Raw genomic sequence first — 23,411 nt, 5'->3', positions numbered from 1 at the left:
GGGGGGGATCAGAGAACATGGTAAAATAGGAGAGAATGAGTTAGAGGTGTGTGATCATCAATGGGTTTTTAATCTCTTAGCCTGTTGAAGGCTCCTTTTTCTGTCCTCACTCCTGCCACCAACTGTCCACTCCCTCCTTCCTCACACAGAGCTACTAATGAAAAACTCTCCTTTTTATTTCCATAGGGGATTAAAATGTTGCAATTAAAAAAAAAAAAGTTTCCCCATCATGGAAGGCCTCATAAAAGAGAAGATTAGAGAGGACAAGACATGAAGGGAAGGATAAAAGTTTTCCTTTATTCACTTTCATTTAGCAAGCGAAGCCGCTGGACTGACACACACACACACACACACGACTGACACACACACACACACACACACACACACACACACACACACACACACTTAACAGCATGGGTGACACTAAAGCCACTGTGGTAGTCTTCAATAAATCTCACAAACAACTTGGCAGATACACAGCCTTTAAATAAAAGGAATAATATCACCAGCACTGTGACTCAGAGATGCCATTCGCAATTTACCGCTTTAACAGTGAAATATATTAAGATCAAACTGGATAACAGCGACGCTTCAGCACATCGGTCTGACCCGTACAGCAGCTCCAGATTTCACTTTCTTCATACTAATTTGGAGTATGCTTTTGTCAACCTGCCCTCTGGGGACAATCCATCCTTTGAGAAATGTGGGATTGTCAGTACGGAGCGGGAGATAAAGCACCGTCTATGCTGCCACCTCTGCACCATGCGACACTTCCATACAGTGACACCAGTGAGAGTCTGTTTATGGCCTCAAGTCAGCAAATCAACAGCAGAGGATGGAGCATGTGCAGCGTGCTGAATTTATATGAGCTGCTAATATCTGTCAGCTGAAAAGGAATTTCTGACCTTCAACCGGACACGTTTTGTCTTTTCATCTTTCCAGCCGTGTGATTTAAATACAAGATACAGAAGGTACTGGATAAGCAGCATGTCGGGTGGTCGTATTGTTTTTCTGAAATCACTCTCACTTGAAAGAATTCAAATCTATTCACTTTATTCACGTGCTTCTTCATATTCGGGGTCACTGAGGACTGGAAGATATTTCAGCGTGCATTGTTTTGAAGACAGAGGAACACATTGGACCAGTCAGCACTGCTAGCACACTCATAGAAAACCTCATCTAAAGTCTGACCTCTGTATGTAGAGAGAAAAACCCGCTGTGCAAACTGATGCCAGCTCCATACAGGGAGGTCCCGCTCTAGGATTTAAACGCTGCACAGCACTGAGCCACACTGCAATTACAATTTTGAAAACAATTTCTCTCGGGCTGAATGGCACCATGAGCTGCAAAACAATTCTCCTGCTGACGTGACGTGGGTGTATGTCCGTAGGTAACAGATGTTGTACTAGATGCCAGCTGCGAGGTGAATATTAAATCTAACCCAACGGTAAATCAGTGACGTGTGTCGGTGAAATGGGAACAGATGTGATGCGAGGGCAGAGGCAGAGCTGCAGGTGTGGAGGGAGGCTAAATCGAATGAAAACTTAAACCACGTGAAGATCAGAAGTGACAGTGATGGTAAATATGTGGCAGACTGCTTTAACTAATAGTGAGTCGTTGTACAGTGTACAGGGTCATAAGGGTCACATGGGTCAGCTGGCATCAGACACTTCAGAGAACTGAACAAGAGCGGGGAAAGTGACTGCTACAAGAGTGATATCAACACACGACTGAACCTCTTTAGTTATTTACAGCCATAACGCAGCTTTCTGTGCTTAAACATCAACTGCAGCTAACTATCATCATCATCATCATCATCATCATCATCAATTAATCATAAAAAGTAGTTTCTCAGTGCCAAGGCTGACATCTTACAGTTGCTTGTTTAGTCCGAAACTCCAAAAAGCAGCAATTCCACATATTTGTAAAGGTGGAACCGACAAATGTGAGAGTCTGAAGTCTTGCTGCACTGACGCACAGCAGCTTGATGAAATGGTGACACTAAAATGTTCATTAGTCCACGTTAGCAGGTTAGCATGCTAATAAGCGTTGGAGAAATTTTCATTCTGACCTGATGATGACGCTAGATGGACAATTAAGGGATCCCCAGAAGTTATTATAATTCATCGTGAGGTAGTTATGCAGGTCTGCACCACATCCGTTAGCTGTTGAGACATTTAACTCACAAATGTGAATCTCATGGTAGCATTGCAGGAAAAGTCAAAGTTTCATATGAACAGTTGTTGAGATATTTCAAGTGATGTGATGGACCTAGCAACGCTGCCACTGCTAGCAGGGCTAAAGGTTACACACCCTTAATCAATTAATAGCTGATAATCGATAGTTGATGTTTATTTTTATTTTTTTAAATGAACTAATAGATTAAATGACTTTCAGCTGTAGACTAAATGAAAACTAATATTTTTTCACTCTGCTCACTGTGTCCTTGTGGGTGTCCCCTGAGTGCAGATCTGAAGCCCAACAGCTGCCCACAGTGTGTGACGAAAACAAGTCCTCACCAAGGTGCTGTGATCTTCTGCACAGAGATTTTTTTTTGGGGGGGGGGTTAACTTTGGTGTCATGGAAACAGCAGCCTAGTTGGCCTCATGGGAGGAAAACAGAGGGATGCTGTAACCAGGGGCAACTGAGTTGTAACTAGGGTTACTGTATCCTTGATCTGCGCAGAGGTAAACTGCTCTGTCAGTGCTTTATTACAGAATACTAAAATAGGGCAGGAAACCATTTCACCGTTATGTGCAGTGGTTGTTGGCTGTGTTAAGATGAAGTACGACGACGCTTTCTTTAGTCAGCTGGTGAATTTGGATCTAAAAAACATCTGGGCTCCATAAGGCTCGGACTATTAGTGATAAACATACACCAGTAATATCAGCAAGTTCAGCAGGTTTATCAATCTGACATAACAGTGCAGATCATACCAAGCAAAGTTCAAATAAATGCAGTCAATGTTTCATCAACTCCATCCTGCTGGATTCCCTAAGAGACCTTTAAGAGTTATTATGCACATGACACACACACGCATTCAGACACACCCGGCGAGGCCACCGTGTTAATTATGTGGCATGTAAATGTCATGTCTTAACTGCCCCCGGTGCTTTCAGGCTCATAACAGAAGACCCCCACTCTTGCGAGAACACACACACAGACGGAGTGCAGAGATACTAATCAGAGTACACACAACTTCACCTGAGCGGCAGCTCCCAACCGTCGCTCATTAAGAGAGAAAAAGTCAGGAATTAGCAGCCGCCGCTTGATCCTCTCCCAATATGAAGCTCCTAGAAGAACAAACACCGAGCAGATTTGCTTCTGATCATCAGCACTGCCAATCATCTACTGTAGCTGTGTCGCCAAGGAAACCCCAACACTTTTTATGCTGAGGCGCCTCACTTTCAAGTGCTGTAGCCTGTACTTCCTCCGCTACTAATGGTGTTATCCAGCAACCAGCATACTTCATGGCGATATAATGGATGCCGCTTCCAAACCTGTGCTGTCTGCTCTGACAACATTCACACCATTGAACTGGGCTGAGATTGTAACTCTTGAAAAGATTGAAAAGTTGAAACACAAGCTGTAGACAGATTTAATTCTTTCCACTTTTTACCTGACAGGGACTTTGTGGTCGTCCTTGCAAGTACTGACCGAATGTGCAACATGTTAAATGAAAAGTGGCATTACCAAAAGGATGACATGATGCTGGACAGTTGCTAGGAACAGTTCATGTGATCAAACCGAGCTATTTCTTTATCAACAATCATGGTTGTAGCTACTTTTCTGACCCTGCTACAGTGCAATGACTTAATCCTGCAGAGTAAGATCTGATTGGTTGATAGTTTTTCCAACCAGGGAAACACTGTCAATGAGTCAGACTTATTTGAACTATTAAAAAAAAAAAAAGGAAAAAATTAGAAGTGTGGTCAACGGTCTGGAACCAGACTACCACTAATCAGCTCTGCTGAGAGCAGGTAGTGCTGAGCGAAGTCAAGTTTTTGTTTCAAACAGCACAGAAAGTCAAATCTGAAAGCCGGACAGAATATTTGAGTAACTGGTGCAATCAATAACCTGGATTATAACATGGACATGGGAAATACTTCACACCTCAGACCATCCCCACAGGTAAGTTGCAGGTTACTAAAGAAACTAACTAAAATAGCATTTCTAAAACACCCAAAGGTCTCCAAGGCGAGCAAATCCCAGCTGACATTGGGCGAGAGACAGGCTATACCCTGCACATGTGGCCAGTCTATCACAGGGCACACAAACAACCATTCAGGCTGACATTCACACCTACAGGCATTTACAGTCGTTACTTAACCCAATCTGCATGTCTACCTGGAGGAAACCCACACAGACCCCAGATGGTGTAAAGCAGTCTAGAGGAAAATGTTGTGAGTTCAGCATCAAACTTCTTTCCTTTAATCACTCACTCACACACACACACACACACACACACACACAGAGTGTAATCTGTTCAGAACACAATACAGCTCTGATCTCATCCCTGTTTGTTTGTTCAGATTCTCGAGAGGATCTTTGTGTGTGTGTGTGTGTGTGTGTGTGTGTGTGTGTGTGTGTGTGTGTGAGAGTGTGTGTGTGAGAGTGTGTGTGTGTGTCTCTAGGAGAGTGGTTGAAAAGGTCAGTGAATCAGTGAGTCGATGATTGCCTCTCATACCTCCTGCACTTAAGTGGAGAATCTGGTTGGACTGATTAAAGGCTTTTCTTTGTTCCTGATGACTTGTTTAGACTCATAATTTCCGTGGCCTTTGGGTTTAATCTTTTCCCTTTCTCATGACATCAATGAGGACTGCACAGGTTCAGTAAAGGTGATTGTGAAGGTTGAAAACAACTGCTGAACAAGGTTAATCTGATGATGCAAATGTGTATTTTCCACTTAGGGCTTTATTCTTTTTAATCAATGACAGATGAGATGTGCTTTTTGGTTAAAAGGCCAAAAGACAGTCTATGATTTAGACAAGATTAAGAGTTTAGTGGGTGATTGGTGTCGCCGGTCCTTCCTTTCCTCAGTTGCATCTATCTGCCACACACTGAGCTCTATCTGCTCTATCTTTGGAGAGGAGATCAGGAGATGGTGGAAGGATGGCAGAGAGGAACTGCAGGTGACACGAACAGAAAGGAGAGTGAGAGAAGACAGTGAGACACAAAGAGGTACAGGCGGGACTCACTGGAGGGGAGCTCGAGGGACGCGTGGCAAAGGAAAGGGTAGAGAAGGGGGATGCAGAGGCGAGCAACATGGAGGAGAAAGAAAAGGAGAATGGGAGGGATGGAGGGGTGATGGTGCCAAATGCCCACTCATCCCACAGGCAGCTCAGATTTGTTTCAGCAGTGCTGCCAAATGTGGATCGGCTAGGGAGACCTGCCACAGAAGCACCAAGGCCCCAGTTTAAAAAGCCTTGGTGCAGCTTGCACTGCAGAGAGAGGGAGAGGGAGAGGGGGAGGGGGAGGTGGAGGGAGAGAAATGAAGGTGGTTGGAACAGAAAAGGGAGGAAGGAGAGAAGTTGATTGAAAAGAAAATTGACTGAAGGATTTTCTTGGACTGACAAAGAATGAAAGAAGAAAGGAAGAGCAAATGAAAAGCACCAACAGTTCTTCAGGACTCGTTTGGCCAGTACATTAAGTCTCAAGAAAAACTATTGCATAATGAAATATCTGCGGTTTTAAAAAGAAAGCAAAAGTTGGTGTTTTGAATCTTTTGAAATCAAAAAGTGAGGCTGCACAAGACTATTATATTCTACTCTAACAGTATATCAGACTGATTTTAAAATGCAGTGCCCAAATCCTGCGTTCTCACCCTCTTCTAACCTTGAAAAGCCCATTCATAAAAATACAGTCCTATATCTAAAGGCTTCCATTTCAGCTCTGCGCTCCTGCAGTTTTGGTACATATCAATATTCCAAGTGAATGAACCTAAAAGCGAGGGGGATTGATCCCGGCCCAGCAGAGGGCAGAAAGCATCAGGTGAGGAAAACATCTTCAAAGGGCGTCTTAACTCTCAGCCTTTGATCCAAATCCAGACGACCAAGACGGTGAACAAAGAGACTTCAATCCCCTTTGGTCTCCTCCCTCCACGCTCTTTCTTCTGCAGGCCACCAAAGAAACCTGCGCAGAATCGTTTTTACTTTTCACTCCGCTGTTTCCTTCACATCACATCACGCTCCTGCACCACAGCGTTAACTCATTCAGACCTCCTGCTGCAGGGCTCCGTTTGTTACTGGAAACTACAGTAGCCGTGTTGCACCGTGTGTAATGCTTATTTTGTAGCTATAAACGTCTCATTTTGTAGAAACAGCAAATGAATAAAAGTCACTGCAGATTCAATGGATGAGTTTGTGAGATGAAAAGACTCGCATGTTTGTACGATAAATGTGAAGCTACAGCCGGGGGAGATGATTAGCATAGCTTAGCATAACGACTGGGGAAACGGGTGAAACAGCTAGCCTGGCTCTGTCTGAAGGTAACAACATCCACCAGCATCTCTAACGATCACTCATTAATATGCTTTAACTCGTTTTATCCATAAGAGAGAGGGAGAGTAAATAGGAGGACGAGGCGCATATATAAATGTTGCCTATGACCTTTGACCTAATCTCATCAATTCTTTTGAATTTAAAGAAAGGGACAGGTGGACAACCTGAAAACATAATGTCACTGGTGTGAAGAATAGGAAGAGATTTAGCTGTGTTTTTCTGACATGTAATTTTCACACACATTTTCAAATTTAGCTGGCTCAGTGTGGGCAAAGCAAAAGCTGACTGTGATAACAAGATATTTGTACATGACTGCAATTTACACCTTTCAGTTGTTATTTTAATTTAAGGAAAACAAACTATTGGTTTTTCCAACACATACGGAGAATTGTGAGTTATTTCCTCATCGTTTTCTGCACCAGAAATCTTTCATTACAAACACTTTCCTCTGTATTTTTCAGACAAAACTTTCCCTCTCTCTTCTCCCGTCTGTCTCCCTCAGCGTGCGGCACTCTGGGGCTTGTTAGCAACAGTGTCAGTGATTAAAGACTGCAGGTAATTAGATACACATGACACCATTCTGACTGACTGGCTGGCTGACGAGCTGCAGCGTCTACCAGCGGACGAGCTGAATGTTTTTGCTGTTCACAGTCAAATCCTTCGCGCTAATGTCACCAGTTGGAGCCTTAGTGTGCATGCATAAGATAAGACATAAGACATGATGATTTGACCTTAAATATTCTGCAGGATTGGTCAGGTGTGTGTGGCAGTAAAGCAAGCAGGAAATCATACTGTGTCTGCAGCCCTTAAGGAAGTCAGACAGTCAGTGATTTTGCTCTGAAGATCACTTGATGACAATTTGCACTTGAAGTGACGTCATGTATCTCTAAATTTGGTAATTTTGAAAGTAACTGGAGGATAAAGAGTTTATGGGTTAAGGGAACTTGTAGTTTTAGAGTCAAATAAACAGTTTAAAAACTCATTGGATTCTCTAAAAAGCAACAAAATTTAATAATTATGAAAGAATCTCCTACTGTTCAAACTAGTGTCATAAAAGCAAACTCAGTTCAGTTCGCTGCCACAAATCAAAGTGAGTTCCTCCCACAGCTCGGCTTACGTATTGCACTTTCACATCTACAGTATCAGGGTTAGTGTGAGTCATGTTTCTACCCTGGTTTCAGTCACTGTGTAGCCGACTGCGTGGTTTCCCGCTGATGGCCGATTTGCATATTTAGTTGTGGTTTAACATGTGAGGGCTGAGTGGCAGATGAACTGGTTTACACTAACAGAACACAAACTGGGGAACCAGCTGGTTGATACGAAGTCCGTCTGTCTGAAAACATACACCCATCCTGACATGACAGCGTATCTGCTGGCTGGAGACTCAGACTCAGTCTCCAGCCGCAGAGACTGAGACAGATTGGCTGCAGATTGGCTGCTTGTTTTGATGGAGGACTGTTTGCTAATTAATAGAAAATTATATCAATGTGATGAAATTTTTAACTTTAAAGCAATACTGTTGACATTTTGAAAGTATGCTGATTTGTTTTCTGGCAGCGAGTTACATGAGAATATCTATACTACGTCATGTACAAGGCTACAACTAGCAGCTAGCTATGCTAAGATAAATATGGGAAATGGGGGAAACAGCTAGTCTTGCTCTGTCCAAAGGTAACAAAAAGTGTTATATTTCATTGGTTTACGGTGCACTTGGTTGTCTTTGCAGAGAGTCAGGCTTGTGGCTTCCTTCTGTATTAAATTTCCATGCTGAGGCAACTAGCTACAGATAAGAGGGTGGTCTTCCCATCTAACACTTCTCCAAAGAGAAAATAAGATTTTTTTTAATCAAAATGTCAAAGGCTCAATTTTGGGGAACAGGAGTCAGAAGAGGTTACTTGACATTTTGAGAAATATGCTTAAGAATTTATAGATGATGAAAGATGAGAAAAATCGATACCACTCTGATGTTTCTGCGTAAACTATGGAGCTAGAGGAGTAGATTAGTGTAGCCGAGAATAAAGATGAGAAGCCACGGGAAAACAGCTGGTGTGGCTCTGTCCAAAGTTTTAAAATACATCTTCCAACACCTGTAACTAATTAACATGTTGTATCTCAACCAGAAATGTAGAGACACCAAATTGTAGTTTTATGGGGAGTTAACTGAGCCAAGCTAGTCTGTTACGCTAAGCTAAGATAGCCACCTCCTAGCTACGGAAAGTTGAAGCGAAGTCGAACTTCAACTTACTATGATACTATAATATAAAAACCTTGTGCTGAGATGTCTACCTTAAAAACTTAAAAACCACAGGTTTGGGAAACAGACAGTTAACGGAGATGTCTCTTTATAAGACCTGTGCATCATGATTCAACCGGCTCCTGTTGAATAAACCATGAACTAAATGTTCCAGTACGGCCTCATCATACTGTCTGCACCAACTCGTCTCTCCCTCATGTCTGCCGCTTGTCAGTTTGTCTTTCTCCACTGATATATGTCAGGCTTTTCTCTCGGTCTCATTCTTTCTGTTGACATCTATGAAGTGAGCTCTCTCTTCATCCAAATCTTTGTCCTCAACCTCATTTATTCATATTACCGTTCCTTTGACACTGACTTTCACTCTCTTATGCTCTTCAGTCTTAGTTTTCAGTTTAACGGCATCTTTTATTTCTCTTGTTTCAAGCGGCTCTCTCTCTTTCTTCATTCCATTTCAGTCTGTTTGATCATTACTTATCGTTAATTTCCCTCCAGTCTAGCTGACATTTGCCTCCTTACTACTGTCTATCTCATTCATCTCTGTCGTCCTGTAAAGACTCTTGTGGCACAGATCTCTGAGCAACTACAGCTAGCCTCATGATTAAGGACATTATCCATGTGCAAATATCTGCATTATCTGTGTATGACAACCAGGAAGAAAAAGGATGGGAACCTGGGAAAGGAGCTGGTTAGTAAAGCTCAACACTGAGGAATTAAACTTTGAAACTTGATCCCATTTGGTGCAAACTTTGCAAACTTTGCAAACTATGTGGCGCTAGAAGAGTGGTGAGTGCATTCACATTGACAGGTATGGCAACATACACGGTAAGTACCCGGATGGTGCACCTAAAACACTCAACGCTCGACATCTTGGCTACGTGGCAGAAGGGGAGGGACCACCGACGTGTTTTTTAAACTTGTGCAAACATGGACTGAGGAAGGAGGACACATCGACGGCGCCGATGTGCCGCTTCGTTTCCATGTAGCATGACAGAGCGAGCAAAGAGGCCAGCGGGCGAGCAACAATCGTGGTCACATGTTGCGACTCTGGTGAGTGCACAACGGCAGTGTCTGAGTTGGGACTACGCTGTCGTGATTCATGCACCGTGCCAGTGGGTATTCTGTGTACACAGTGTACTACATATTCATATTTGTGTTTCGTATTAATGACTCCCTTCAAGGGATCGTATATATTCTGCCCAAAAAGTCGAGTTTGTCACGACGCTCTTTTTTGAAAACAAATCTTGAAAGTTGCCAAATCTTGCGAGAAAGCCAGTAAATCAGCACCGACCATAAATTATGTATATATCCCCTGAGGGAGTGAGATTACATAATGATGAATCCAGGGTGCACAGCAATCAGTTAATGATGACTAACTGCCACAAAAAGTAAAGTCAATATTCAAGAAAAATCTAGGAAAGACTCGTTTGCAGTCGGAATAACAGAGGCTTATTATGGCTGCCATAAATCTGATTAATTAGACAGAGAAATCAATATAACATTCTACCTGTAACATATTACTGAGGTATCCTTAAAATAAATACCATCGTGAGATGCTAGCTCTTCTTGTTCTTTTTTGCTATTTGACATCATTCCTGTTAAAACTGAATATTGAGGTGAGATATGATTTAGACAAAAACAATTCAAAGGTCTGATTAGAGTGGGGAACAGAAAAGCTGTCTTTCTGAATTATGTGGCAGAAAGGTGAGACTGTTCAAAAGTCTGTAATTACACAAAATCACCAGGAAGGAATCCATGTTTTTATGGACGTAAATATAATGTGTCAGCACCAGGTTTCTCAGATGAGACTGAGGAGAGAAAAGAAAAGAAAACCGATTCTCGTTCTCACAACATTTACATTTCCTGCTCAATTGCTCACAAGCTCTGTTTGCCCACACTGGATAGAAGAATCTGCACCCTCCTATTTGCTTTTAGCTGTAATGTTGTAATTCTGTCTGCTCTTGACAGCGTGGATCAACAAGCCTCCCCTAAACTCCGTCTGCTTTCTGTCTTCATGTCGAAGACTGCGACGATAATTAGCAGATGGCTGATGAGCCACGAGCCAAGAAGCAAGAATGGAAGAAAAAACAACAACCTACCTGCTAACTGAGGAGAAACACAGATCCAAAAACTCCTCCGTGTGTCCCTGGCTGTGTAACAGTCTCTCTGCCCTAAGTGTCCAAGACAATGTTTTTTTCCCCTTAATTAGATCAGGTGCGCAGAGGCTCAGGTAAAGGTCCAGACAGGTGTTTTCACTTACATTGCCTCGTTAGACCTCTCCTGTGTGTCGAAGCCTCACTCACTACTCCTCATCTCACAAAGATTCAGTGGTTACAGTGAACAATCACTTCAGAGTTTGGACAGTGTCATTATGCATCAACACTTTCAGGTGACTCACAACTATAATTTATCATTTTCGCTTGTCAATTGTCATTAGAAAAATAGTGAACATGCCTGGAGGCTGATTATTTCTTCCTTACATTGTAGGAACTTTTAAGTGTATTATATACATTTGAAGATAAGAGACCAGAAGCCACTTGTCATAAATAAGGGGAAAGCACAGACTGTGCATTAATGTTGACTTCCATCCAAAAAGCTGAAATATTGCAGAAAAGCTTTTACACTGGGCTGAAGCGGCGTATAAATAACAACAAAACGAAAGTTTAAGTGAAATGGATTTAGCGAATAACGGCGTGACGCGTGTGACTGTTGGCTCACTGTCAGACATTTGTTGATATTATCAGTAACTCAGAAAAAGGCCGATATTGATGTTATTGATCGTTCTGTATTTAAACGTACGGATCAACAGTGTATTTAAGGGAAAGATGTTAGAAACTCTTTTAGTAGCTAAACATCTTAAATTATAAGCATAAAAGATTTTGACATTTATCTTCTCATCATTTAAAGGGGCTATTTGCTGTTTGTAAGTTGTCTCTGCTGCCGATCGTGGTTTCTTGCTGGTAGTGGGTGGTGGTGATTGTCGCAAGACGAGCTTCAGCCATCGTTGTTTTTATAATACAAGAGGTTATGAGACGCAGTCTGAGCAGTGCTACGTCTTCAGGGCCGACTGGAGGCTACAGTGAGTCAATATCAGAAAGTAACAAAACAGTCCGGAGCTAGCTGGTTAGCGTGCTAACTTCAGTAGAAGAAAAGACGTGATAGACACCCCGGAGTTGTTTTCCACCGCTGCACACAACTCGTCTTAATGTTGGTTTTGTAGCAATAGCAAACCTTACAAATAGTTCCTTTAACAGGTAACAGGAGGATTCAGGATCGAATGCAGTTTGAGTTCATTTTTAGAAGTGAAACTGAATGAGTTCACTCAGCAGTTGCAGAAAATATGCAATTAAAACGGTTCCCCTGAGTTGTTATTTCATAACATTTCCATTTTACTTGTGAAGATTAAGTTTCAAACTGTAGCAGCTCAATGGACTGTGGCATATTAAAGGTGCTGCTGCGAGTGCAAAGAGTAAACTAAGTGCTGTCAAATGATGCAACTATTTCAGAGAATTATTGGCTGCTGAAACATTCCAGCAGCCACATAACAATGTCTTTGAGTCAGCCATGATAATCACAAAAACACACACACACACACACACACGCGTGTAAACATGCAAAGAAGCTCAGGCATGCTGATACATTCATGCTCATATTATACACTAACACATACAAGAAATGCTCACCAGTGCATGCTACTTGTATTTGCAGTAGAGGTGGATGCATAATCCACATACACTAATGCACACACACACACACACACATATTCCCTGGTTCGCTGTTTCAGCAGCTCGGGGGCAGGAAGTGAACTGAAATCTGTGCTATGAATGTAAAGACAGAACTCGGCCAATTAAACCTTAATTACTGCCCCGCTGTCAGATATACAATACTCTCTCTTATTCCCTCGCTCCTCTTCCTCTCCGCACTCTGCTCTTCTTTCTCTCTCTCTTTCTCTCTCTCTCTCTCTCTGCTCCTCTCCCATTTAGACTCTGCCACCTCCTGCCGTTCCCTCCGTCAATCTCTCCCTCCCTGCACCTTCTTTTCTTTTTAACAATTCTCTCCTCTCCCTGTTAGATGCCCTTCTCTCTCTCTCTCACTCATTAAAACAGTTCCCCGGTCTTCTCCCACGAGAGAGGAGGATAAAAATAGCTCTTCTTCAGCTTGTGCTCACTGGTTCCCTCTTTCCAGCCTGCGCTCCATACATCAAATAACTACATTTCTCCATAATAACCATCGTTTCCCCTTCTTCCCTCTTTTTTTTTTTCTCACTGACTCCCAGTCTCTCTTCTCTTCCTATGTAGCCCCTCACCCAAGCACACTCATATCTGGCTCTTTAGAGACAGTTTGCTGCTGTGTGAGACTGTTATCATGAAGTCACACAATCCTGCAGCTCGTATGTGATGGAGAAAGAGCTGCTTTATCGCTGACACAACTGGTCTTTGCTCAGGATAATATTAGCCTGAAATAAATGAAAATGTAAATTTTGTTATGTTTTTAACTGACATCATGTATCTGAGCAGTTGGTAATTAGGCAGGGGAGCATTTAAAATGCTGCCACAGGCTGTTGTAAAGGCACAAATCATCTCTCAGAATAACAGCGGGCAAGATAAGAATGTCATCTACCGCAGTGATGTCAACAGTTGAATCATCTGTAAAGACTGTCTGTGTCCGCTGGTCCACAGCTTCAGCTGATGAATATATTTTACACAGTGTGTATCTACACACACACACACACACACACACACACACATACACATACACACACACATTAAAGTGAACAGATATCTTCTTTACAGCTGGAGTAAAGGCAAAGGAGTAATAAGCCTGGGTAGCAGAGAAACCTGTCCACACCCACATGCACATGCACACGCACACACACATACACACACACACACACACACACACACTAGAAAAGCAAATGGCCATCTGGCTGCTATGAAAGCTAAGCTTTTTAGGCTGTTTCCTCATTAGCCAAATTATTTTTTTCAACGACACAGTGATAGGATAAAAGGGGCGAAGAGGGAGAGGATGAGAAAGAGGGAAGATGGATAGAGCAGGAAGAGATGTAAAGGGGAGATAGAGATGAGGAGAAGATGAAGAGAAAGAGAAAGTAGCAGTGCATGGGATGCCAGAGGGTATAAACAAACTGCTCACTGGCACAGCTACACAGTAATATAAACTTTCCCCTTTGAAAACACTTTAATGTCCCAACATGCTAAAAATACAGCACACTGCAGCAGCAGCAGACAGACAGACAGAGAGACAGCCAGACAGCCAGACAGACAGACAGACAGACACACAGACAGACAGACAGACAGACAGACAGACAGACAGACAGACAGACAGGGCTCATCGCTCGGTAGTTTCCTGCTACACAAACGGCTCCAGAGACAACACATCTCACATCTGTGTCTAAAAACAATCATCTGTCTGAAAAACCGATCCGAGGAGGCCAGAATGGCTCCCAAAAAGGTCGTTTGTTAGATTTACTTCTTGTAAATCTTTGCCCCTGGAGGCAAAACTGAAGATGCAAACTGTATGAAAGCAGCACTGAACTAGAAAACATTCAAACAACATATCTCCGCCAAAGCTAAACAAGCCTCTGAAGTTATTATTTCACTGAGTCTTGCTTACGATGTAAGTTTTGACTTGTCATTGTTGAAATAAGCGAAGGTGTGACCCCATTTAGGTGCATCAGCAAGTTATACCAGTGAGCAAGTACGCACAATACCTGAAATACACCTGATTGGAATGCAGCCATTATTAATGTTGTTAGTTATACCTGTGTGTGAGTAGTATGTCACCAATAAGTGTTTAAAAATTGTAATTTGCATCTGGATCTCCATCCAACAGACACAGAGACAGACAGTCCAGAAACACATTTGCCTTTTTTCTTCATTAAAGTACAAAACCTCATGAGAAAAATGTTCAAAAATGCATTTTCTTAATAGAGATCTGTTAATCGACTCCATGCGTACTGCGTATCATGTGTCTATGTTTCCCCTGAAACCGTATATCAACATACATCAGTTTACAATCATGTTACATCATGTGTAATTCTGTAATGTATCATTTTCATCTCGTACACTATGTGAACATTTTAAGGCATTTCCACGTCTGCAGAGAGAAGTGAGGATAGTCAATGAATTCACTCACCATCTTTGTCGGCTCTTCTGAATATCTGTGAACACAAAACGAGACAGTCAGTCAGTGCACGCGAAGGTTTCAGCAGCGAGTAGCAGAAGCAATGACGTGATAGAGACTTAATGTTGGCGTTGCTTTCCAACACTGCAGACAGTTCTTAGTGAGTAAAGGAATGCTAATGTTAGCTATGTAGCAATAGCAAAACTTACAAATAGCTCATTTAAAGGCATCATTTATAATCACATGACAGAAATTGTAATTTGGATATTGTTCATTTAGTGTCAGCAGGATAAAGGTTTGATTGTTGATTGTCATGTTATGTTGTCAGCCACAAACTCAATTTACTATCCATTAACACCCATCTAAAATTTGAACCATTTTCTTTAGATGCAGCTGTTTCAGTGCAGTACGTCCACGTTCTGTTCTTACGTCTTTTCTGAAAGTGTGACACTGTCCTCAGTTTTGGTTGAGTAGTTGTCGAGGAAATTTAACAAAAGAAATAAAAAGTTTTTTGGCAGGCACATCGCTAACAATCAGCGATCAGCATGCCGCATCTCCAGACTGAGGCTGCGATCATTTGTTACTTTAATGAGGAAGTTTCCCCCCGAGGAGACAGGTGGTTAAACACACACACTGCGCTGCTTTTTGAGTAGAACAGAACGATTCAGTAAAAACACAACCCAGAAGGTGAAGACATGCTAATAAAAACGTCCACACTGAGACAAAGTCACACACACACACACACACACACACACACACACACTTGGAAACATAGTGTGCCTCAAACAGATGTGTTGTGTGATGACACTTGTTAGGAGCCACAGGACTGAAAGGTGTGTGAAAAGTGCTGTGTATGTGCGCACACCCTGCTTGTACAGACCTGTTACAAATGAAAGGAAAAGCCCCCCCCCCCCAGCTTAGAGTTCAGAGACTTCAGAGGAGCTGTCCTGGTGACACGTGGTGGACCAACACCTTACTAAGACACTGAAAGTTGGTTTTTCCCTTAATTTGCCACCTGTCTGTATGTAGACACACACACACACACACACACACACACATACATACATACACAATATGCTGCAAGCTAATTTATAGCTTCAGTGAAAGCTTCTTTCCCTGTGGAATTGAAAGTGGCAGGTCTGGTTCTTTCATCAGTGTTTCAGAGCGTCGTGTGAACTGTTCCTCCTGACAACGACTGCCAGAAAACAGCACAATGACACGGTGGAAGACATACGGATACACACAGTGAGGGGGATGCAAAAGATGAAATGGAGAGACAGGCTGACAGAAAGACAGACGAGAGGGAGATGCGCAGAGTTACAGAACATTGTGTGTGTGTGTGTGTGTGTGTGAGAGAGAGAGTGAGAGTATATTGATTAATTAATTTCATGCATTGATGGTGTTAACTGTGAGCAACATAAGCAGTGTATTTAGCCATATTGTTTGGAAACTACGATCACTGGAGCACACAGGTGGATGGAGGTGAAGTGGATTGTGCAGGAGGAATGTGTTTTGAAACCGTTCTTCGGAGGTCTGGTTACTTTCTTCCTCTCTTTACTCCGTCATCTGTAGCTGTACCTGTTCTTTGTGAAGGACCAAACTGACAAACTGACACCTACAGGGGATGAAAGGATAGATTTGGGGTGGAGTATCATTTTAACTGAGCCCCATTCTGCAAAAGTCTGTGAAGTTCACGGGTTTCCCTCCATCACACATGAGAATAGCACGGAGAAAGTTTACAAGATTTTACACCTGAAAAAAATATGCAACTGTCAGAAAAACAAAAACCTCTGAAGATTTTACACTGACTTTCCTTATTAACAGTAAATGGAAATGTCAAAAGAAAGAAGCAAACCTAAAAAAATTCAGCTTTTATAACTCTTACATTCAATATTTCAAGCAGAACTGAAACAATTAATCAATTAATCGATCAACAGGAAGTGAATGTGCAACTATTTTGAAAACTGATTCATTATCATTATTCAAGCAGAAATAACAAACGTTTTTATTTCCTGGTGCTGAAATGTGAAGATTTTATGTTTTTTTTTCTCACATATGACAGGAAATCCAACATCTTTGGGAACTGGGACTTTGGTTGGATACAACAAACTATTTCAACAAGTCATTCTGGGAAAAATTGTTTTTTTGACAGAACTTTTAATTACTTAATTACTTAATTAATTGAGGCAATAGTCTTCAGGTTAATATATAATTATAAGTTGCAGTCCTAATTTGAACTTAGATGGACCTTAACAACATGACTGCTGTCCACCTCAAACTCATCAGGATGAAAGTTTAACAAAATACTTCTTCACGGTTTCTGAACAACAAATACACGTAAACTAATGTAGAGATCATTTACTCTACAACTGTTCAGCTTGTAAAACTATAAATAAGTGGAGCATTCAGGGAGCGACTGCAGCCAACTGAACAGACCAAAGTGAAAATCATTAACAGCTGAGACGAGCGACGTTTCCAAACGACAAGCTGTTCTGTATTGTTCTGCTTTCCGGCTGCACCCTGGGGCGCACTCAACTCCACAGAAAACAGCTCTGAAGCTGCTGGAGAAAGACAGGCTTGGAGAGGAGGGAAAGTGTCGCGGTGAGGAGGCGGTGTATGTGTGCGTGCGTGTGTGTGTGTGTGTGTGTGTGTGTGTGTGTGTGTGTGTGTGTACGTACTTGTAAATGAAACAGAGTGAGAAGAAAATGAGAGACAGCAAATGAGAGAAACAGAGAAGTTGGAAGAAAATAGAAACGGGACAGCGGGAGGGAGAATGTTGCCTCCTAACCTTATTAAGAATGGATGTTTTCTGACTGAGGACAGAGGAGAGGAAGAAGATGAGAAGGATGAGGAGGAAAGGAGGACAGGAGAGAGACGAGGAGTAGAGGGGACAAACGATGAAAAGAGTTTAGAGCATAAAAAAAGGAGCATCAGGGTTAAGATGAAGGAGAAGATGAAAACAGCAAAGGAGGAGAAACAAGCAAGCAGAGGGGATACTGAGGAGAACGCTGCCTGCAGGCGCACACACACACACACACACACACACACACACCACGCACACACGCACACACACACACACACACACAGACACACACACACACACACACACACACACACACACAACGCAGCAATCACTTGAAGCCCTTTGCTGTGGACTTCCTCACCATGATAATAATGCTCGGGTCAATAATATTGGAAAATGGCAAAAAAGATTAACATTTCAAAGTTCAAGTCAATTCAGAAAGTGAGCGGGAGAGAAAATGCCAGAATGAGTTTGCTGCTGATGTCAGAAGGCGCGGCTTGGACCGCTCATCGAGCACTCAGTGTGAGCAGAGCAGATGGTCATGCACAGACCAGACATGCACAGGGCATAAGGTAAACTGTAAAGAAAACACACTTCAATGAGAAATGAGTGGAGGCTTATTACAAAAAGAGATAAACATATACACACACACACATATATACACATGTCCTGAAAACCAAAATCTTCAAAATACAATCCTGCTTTATAACCCAAACATCAGAAATACAGTCTTTACCCGAGGCTGAGGTGTAATGAAACAGACCTGCTGTTCCCGTGTCACACATCAGAAACAGGTCAAAAAACAATTTTGGGTCCAGTTCAAAGCTTGTGAAACCCCAGTGTACTGCACCTGCCAGTGAGGACAGCCTCTTGTTCAAGGAGAGAGTATCAGCAGCAGATCTGGCTGCACCCCATCAACCCCTCTGCACACTCACACACAAACAGAATTAGTTTACTGGGCTACTAGGATATATTGGCCCTCTGGTCTTGATCATAATTAGTTTTCCATGGACCCCCTTCTCTATCAGTCTATTTGGGTCGGGGTCTAGGTTTATATAAGCTGAACTACTTTTCTCTTTTGTTTTCTTCCCAATTAAAGCATTAAAATAACGACAACAGTTGAGCAGCTTTAGTGGGGCAGTGATGAAAAATACCCTAATAGTATTGATGAGCTGACCTAAATCGACATTGCGCTGCGTAATTGCCACTTCCAACACAGGAAAGCTGGATATTTGTCCAGATTTATCCGCTGCCTCTGCGTGAAATAAAATATGACGTTGGGGCAGGAAATAATCAGCTATTACTGTAACACGGGGATCAATACAAAATGGTAGAGACACATTTTCATTAATAATTTAGGTGTTGTGATAAACCTGGTGTAAGCATTGACTTACTGATTCTGCTTTTACTGTCAGTGTAGATACTGAGAAGGGAAGGTGCGTTGGTGCGCGTCACACTTTCTTTGGACTCACAATCAAATCTTCAGTAAAAGTAAAGCTCGCTGCACTGACCTGAGTTTATGAGGGGTTTTATACAGATCGTAAAAAAGTTTACAAATAATGCCAAGCTTCAGAAATCAGTATTGAAGATGCGACATGTAATTTTTGCTCGGGGCAATAAGAAGAAAGACCGTTAAAGTCACAGAGAGATCACAGGTTTGATCCCCGACTGACACGTATCCTGTTTAAGTGTCAATTAACCAGGCAAAGCTGCTGCCTGCTCCGCTACGCGCGAGCTACAAGTCGTAGCGATACACTGTAAGATCGTCTCTGTGCGTAAGTGCGCACTGCACCGGTCCGTACGCACTGCTCGCTGGATGTCTTCATCCCGCGCCCCCTCACACCCCCAACCTGTCAGGCTGACCACTGTCAAGCGGCTCTCCATACTCACATCCAAAATAACGGAGATGCCTCTCCGCGGTTCCGGGGCGAAGAACTGCTCCTGTGCCACGGCCACCTCCTCCTTGCTGGAGGCGTACTCCCGGCTGGAGATGTTCTTGTTGTCGCTCATTTTGGTGACGATCCAGCGGACGAGCCCGTCGATTCCACCGGGCTGGGCGCCGCTGTTTCCGGACTGCGCTGCCGTCGCGGACTCGCTGTCCTGACCGGCTACGGGTTTCGGCTGCTCGCGGGTTTCTTGGGCTCGAAGTTTGGCTTGTTCTTTGTTAAGCAGTTTGTGGACTCCGTCCCTACAGTAGCGCGCTGCCTGCTCACACATCCTTTTGCTGCGGAGCGCTCATGCTGCGCTCTATGGGGGAGAGAGAGAAGCCCCCACCCCTCACCTCCCCTCTTACATCACAGCACCCACCCCAAAACATACCCACCCATCCTACATACCCACAATATTATCTATCTAACGGAAAATTGTTACTATGGGATTATAGGGACTATAGTTTATAGTGAATTTGTTGTTCTTCACTGTCTCATATAGTACTATTACACTACATTTTTTTTTATTTTGGTGCAGTTATATTTCAAGTGAATACACTCTATATACTGAAATGTAAAAATATAGTTTGTTGTGTGTGTTTTTTGCCTTATCTTGGGTCTGGGTCTCCTGGTCAGTCAGTTGATGTCTATTTATGTTGCTGTGAAGCAAAACCACTTCGGACTGTTTGGAATAGAGCAACCACCACTCCTCTAGGCTCATTGTCCGAAAGCAAGCTGAGGGATTTAAGGAATGGGATCGCATCCACTCTGTTCACTCTCTTGTCTAAAATCTAATCTGATTCTATATTTCCCTTCCTTCTTTTAAAAAGAAGTAGTAGGTGTGGGACAACAGCCTTTATGTGGTTTGCTGTGTCCCAATGAGAAGATCAGAGGATGTCACTCCATCCTCATTAGAGGTTTCTCTCTCTCTCTCTCTGTGTGTGTGTGTGTGTGTGTGTGTGTGTGTGATGACAGATCTAACCTTTGGTAAATCTCCCCAGCTCTGCCCTTTCAGTTGAGTAGCTACTCAAGCTACAATGTGCCAGGTGTCTAACAGCACACAGGGTGGTTTGGACAAATTAACTCCTGGTGGAAAGTTGACACTTGAACACTCGGGTTATCAGGATGGCCAAAAGCCAAAAATCCCCCCCCCCCCCCCCGAAAAAAAAGAAAAAAGGTAAATTAGGTATCTTCCCTTATCACTGGAGCAGCAGAGTTGGTGAAAACACTTGACATGATTGCCCCCATGTGGATATGAAAGTGCAATGACAGGCGTGGAAAGGTTTTCTCTGCAGGTTTATTCAGTAAACTATTAAAATATTTATGAACACATTTGTGACAACTAATTGTTAAAAACCACATTAATACACACAGGACAATTACCGCTTGTATTTTTGGCATTAATGTTGTAGCTCAGGCGTGGATTAAATCATTTATCAACACGTGGAACTGAAGCATCATAAAAAATAAAATAACACATTTGAGTCCATATGATTGCCTTTGTGCATTTACACTGGCATTTTGTGTGTGTGTTCATATCTGTCTCTAAGATGACTCAGGGCGGAAGCCTCTCAGGTAATAGACCCATGAGCAGGGCTTTCTGTGGCCCTCAGAGCGCTGGCTGGAGATGGTCATCTTGCCAAACCAGGGTCCCATAGTGTCTCCTGCAGCGGCCTCAAATGACACCAGGATGTTTTGTGTCTTTTTGGAGAGGATGCTGTCCACCCCTTTAACAGTGAAGCAGGGATTGTCCACCTAGGATGAGGGTCAATAAGGCTTGGGTTAGATCATTACAGATAAAATAATAAGTGAAGAACATCAAAGAAATTTAAGCAGTTTTTTAAGGTGGAGATGTGAAAGGGACTGTGGCTGTATCCAGGATAAACAGGAGTACCAGTCTTTTGAAAGTAGAAAGGCTGGACTGCACCACTCTCTGTAACGGTTCCAGGTTAAATTTAAATCAGCTTGTTCATACTGACTGGCAGTGGACCAAGTGGTAATGTCTCAAAGAAAATGAGCCTAAGTAATTCTTTCCTTGGAGTTAAGAAATGTCTGGGCTTTCAGCACAGTGATTGTATTGGAATGTTATTAATCACTTTGATTCTCAGTTTCACTAATGCTCCTTCAGAAACAACACACTTTTAATCTACTCTTCAATCTGGTTACTTCTCTGGGCCGCTTTAAAAAAAAAAAAAAAAAAACTTTAAGAATCAAGTTCTGCTGGTTCTTTACCTGAAAAGAGAACGCAGTGGTCTGCAGGAACACGTTCTTGAATGGGATCGTGACGTTGCGTCCAGCCCTGATGCTGAACGGACCCTGGGCTTTGGGAGGGAGACAGATCCCATGTAAGGGGAAGATGTATTCACCACCGATTCCTGAGGACAGGCTGAGCTGGCCTCTCACCTCCCCCAGTTGATAAGGCTCGAAACAAATCTCCACGCTGGCCTCTGATCCTGCCTGGAAGCCTGGCGTAGCAGCAACACTTTTGTCCACAGTGAAGTCTGGGCAATCAGTCTGGAGGGGAGAGATTTGTGTTGTTTTATAAATTTAAAGGATGGGTATAATATACAGTATAGTATCTACAGTAGGTATATGAACTCCAGACAATGTCAGGAATCAGTCCAGGCATTGTCAGGAGTTGCTCCTTCACACATGCAGCACACAACCAGAGATCGTCTGTGTGAGACAAGTTCTCACCAAATGTAAATGCTTCAGTTTAGACGAAGGATGGCGCCTGGGTAGAGCAGCCAGGAGAAATGACAAAAATGTCATAAACACTTACTCACTGTGAATTCTCCAGACAATGACGGGCTCTAATCACACATGAGCTCAATCTGACATTATATGGACCTTGTACTGAGGATCTGGCAGAGTCAGTCTGTTTAATGTTGAGTCCACCTGATTCAGACATTTGCATTTTTCACATACAGCTCCTCCAGGTCATGTCTAGATAAGTTCAGGGTTTCAGTGGATGTTTCAAGGACATGGTATTTGCAGTAATGTAATGTTTCTACAGTAAATAAAATAACATTTTCAAATGTTCAATTATTTGTTTATTTGTTCTTACTATATACAGTGACACTGTACAGTGTCAGTATCTATTAGTAAAAGCTAAAGAACGAGAAAATGAAAAAAAAGAGCAGGTAAATATACATACAGTATCACAAGAACATGATGTGCACCTTAAATTCCTCAGTTATAGGCATTGGACATTTTGTTACCTTGCATGAGTACTCGGTTTTGAAGCGGGAGTAGTTGATGAACTTAACAAGAACTGAGTGGCTGCTGCCCAGTGAAGTGTTGAAGAAGACAGTTTTCTCTGGTGGTGGAGGCAAAGCTCTGAGAAGCAGATTGTAGTGAAAGTATCCCAGAACATTACTACACAGAGTCAGCCGGGCTGTAGACTCGCCTGCACGCAGAGGCTGGTACTCGAAGCTCAGAGAACCCTAAAGAAAGGACACACACATACACACATTGTGTCAATTAAAGTTTGCTGGGCACGCTGCAGTTTGGGAGAAGATGTACTCTGTAATCACCTTGGACCGTCCTGGCACAGTGTGCTGAGATGGGATACTGATGTCAGTACATTTACACTCAGTGGTGAGGCAGGTAGCTGTGGTCAAGGGGTTCTCCACCTGTACGGCGGCCGAGGCCGTCCGACGGACAGTGGTCTCCAACTCTATGGTGGACAGGACTCCCGGAGATGTGGCCTTGAAGGTAACGAGGTAGAACACGTACTCATCTGTCACCTCATTATGAAATGTCACCTGAGGAAAAGAGATAAAGGC

The 23,411-nt window shown here is 42.8% G+C and overlaps 2 protein-coding genes across 2 annotated transcripts in view; both read right to left on the bottom strand.

The window, feature by feature from the left end:
* necab2 (N-terminal EF-hand calcium binding protein 2) overlaps positions 1–19,912 on the bottom strand; it is a 116,602-nt gene extending 96,690 nt beyond the window's left edge. Inside the window, exons 1-2 of the mRNA XM_023407230.1 lie at positions 19,586–19,912; positions 14,905–14,929 (exon numbers count right to left, since the gene is read on the bottom strand). Coding sequence (XP_023262998.1) covers positions 14,905–14,929; positions 19,586–19,912 — 352 coding nt within the window. The remainder of the gene's footprint in view (positions 1–14,904; positions 14,930–19,585) is intronic.
* Positions 19,913–20,902: 990 nt separating this feature from the next.
* Positions 20,903–23,411, bottom strand: part of hydin (HYDIN axonemal central pair apparatus protein) — a 66,216-nt gene continuing 63,707 nt past the window's right edge. The window contains exons 88-91 of the mRNA XM_087174230.1: positions 23,160–23,390; positions 22,845–23,069; positions 21,856–22,137; positions 20,903–21,378 (exon numbers count right to left, since the gene is read on the bottom strand). Of these exons, the coding sequence (XP_087030356.1) occupies positions 21,169–21,378; positions 21,856–22,137; positions 22,845–23,069; positions 23,160–23,390 (948 nt within the window). The 3' untranslated portion in view covers positions 20,903–21,168. The remainder of the gene's footprint in view (positions 21,379–21,855; positions 22,138–22,844; positions 23,070–23,159; positions 23,391–23,411) is intronic.

The sequence above is a fragment of the Seriola lalandi genome, unplaced genomic scaffold (genome assembly GCF_002814215.2).
Source record: "Seriola lalandi dorsalis isolate HSWRI2012SDOR001 ecotype SW California unplaced genomic scaffold, Sedor1 jcf7180002054331, whole genome shotgun sequence".
Taxonomy (NCBI): domain Eukaryota; kingdom Metazoa; phylum Chordata; class Actinopteri; order Carangiformes; family Carangidae; genus Seriola; species Seriola lalandi.
This window is presented reverse-complemented; position numbering and strand designations above follow the sequence as displayed.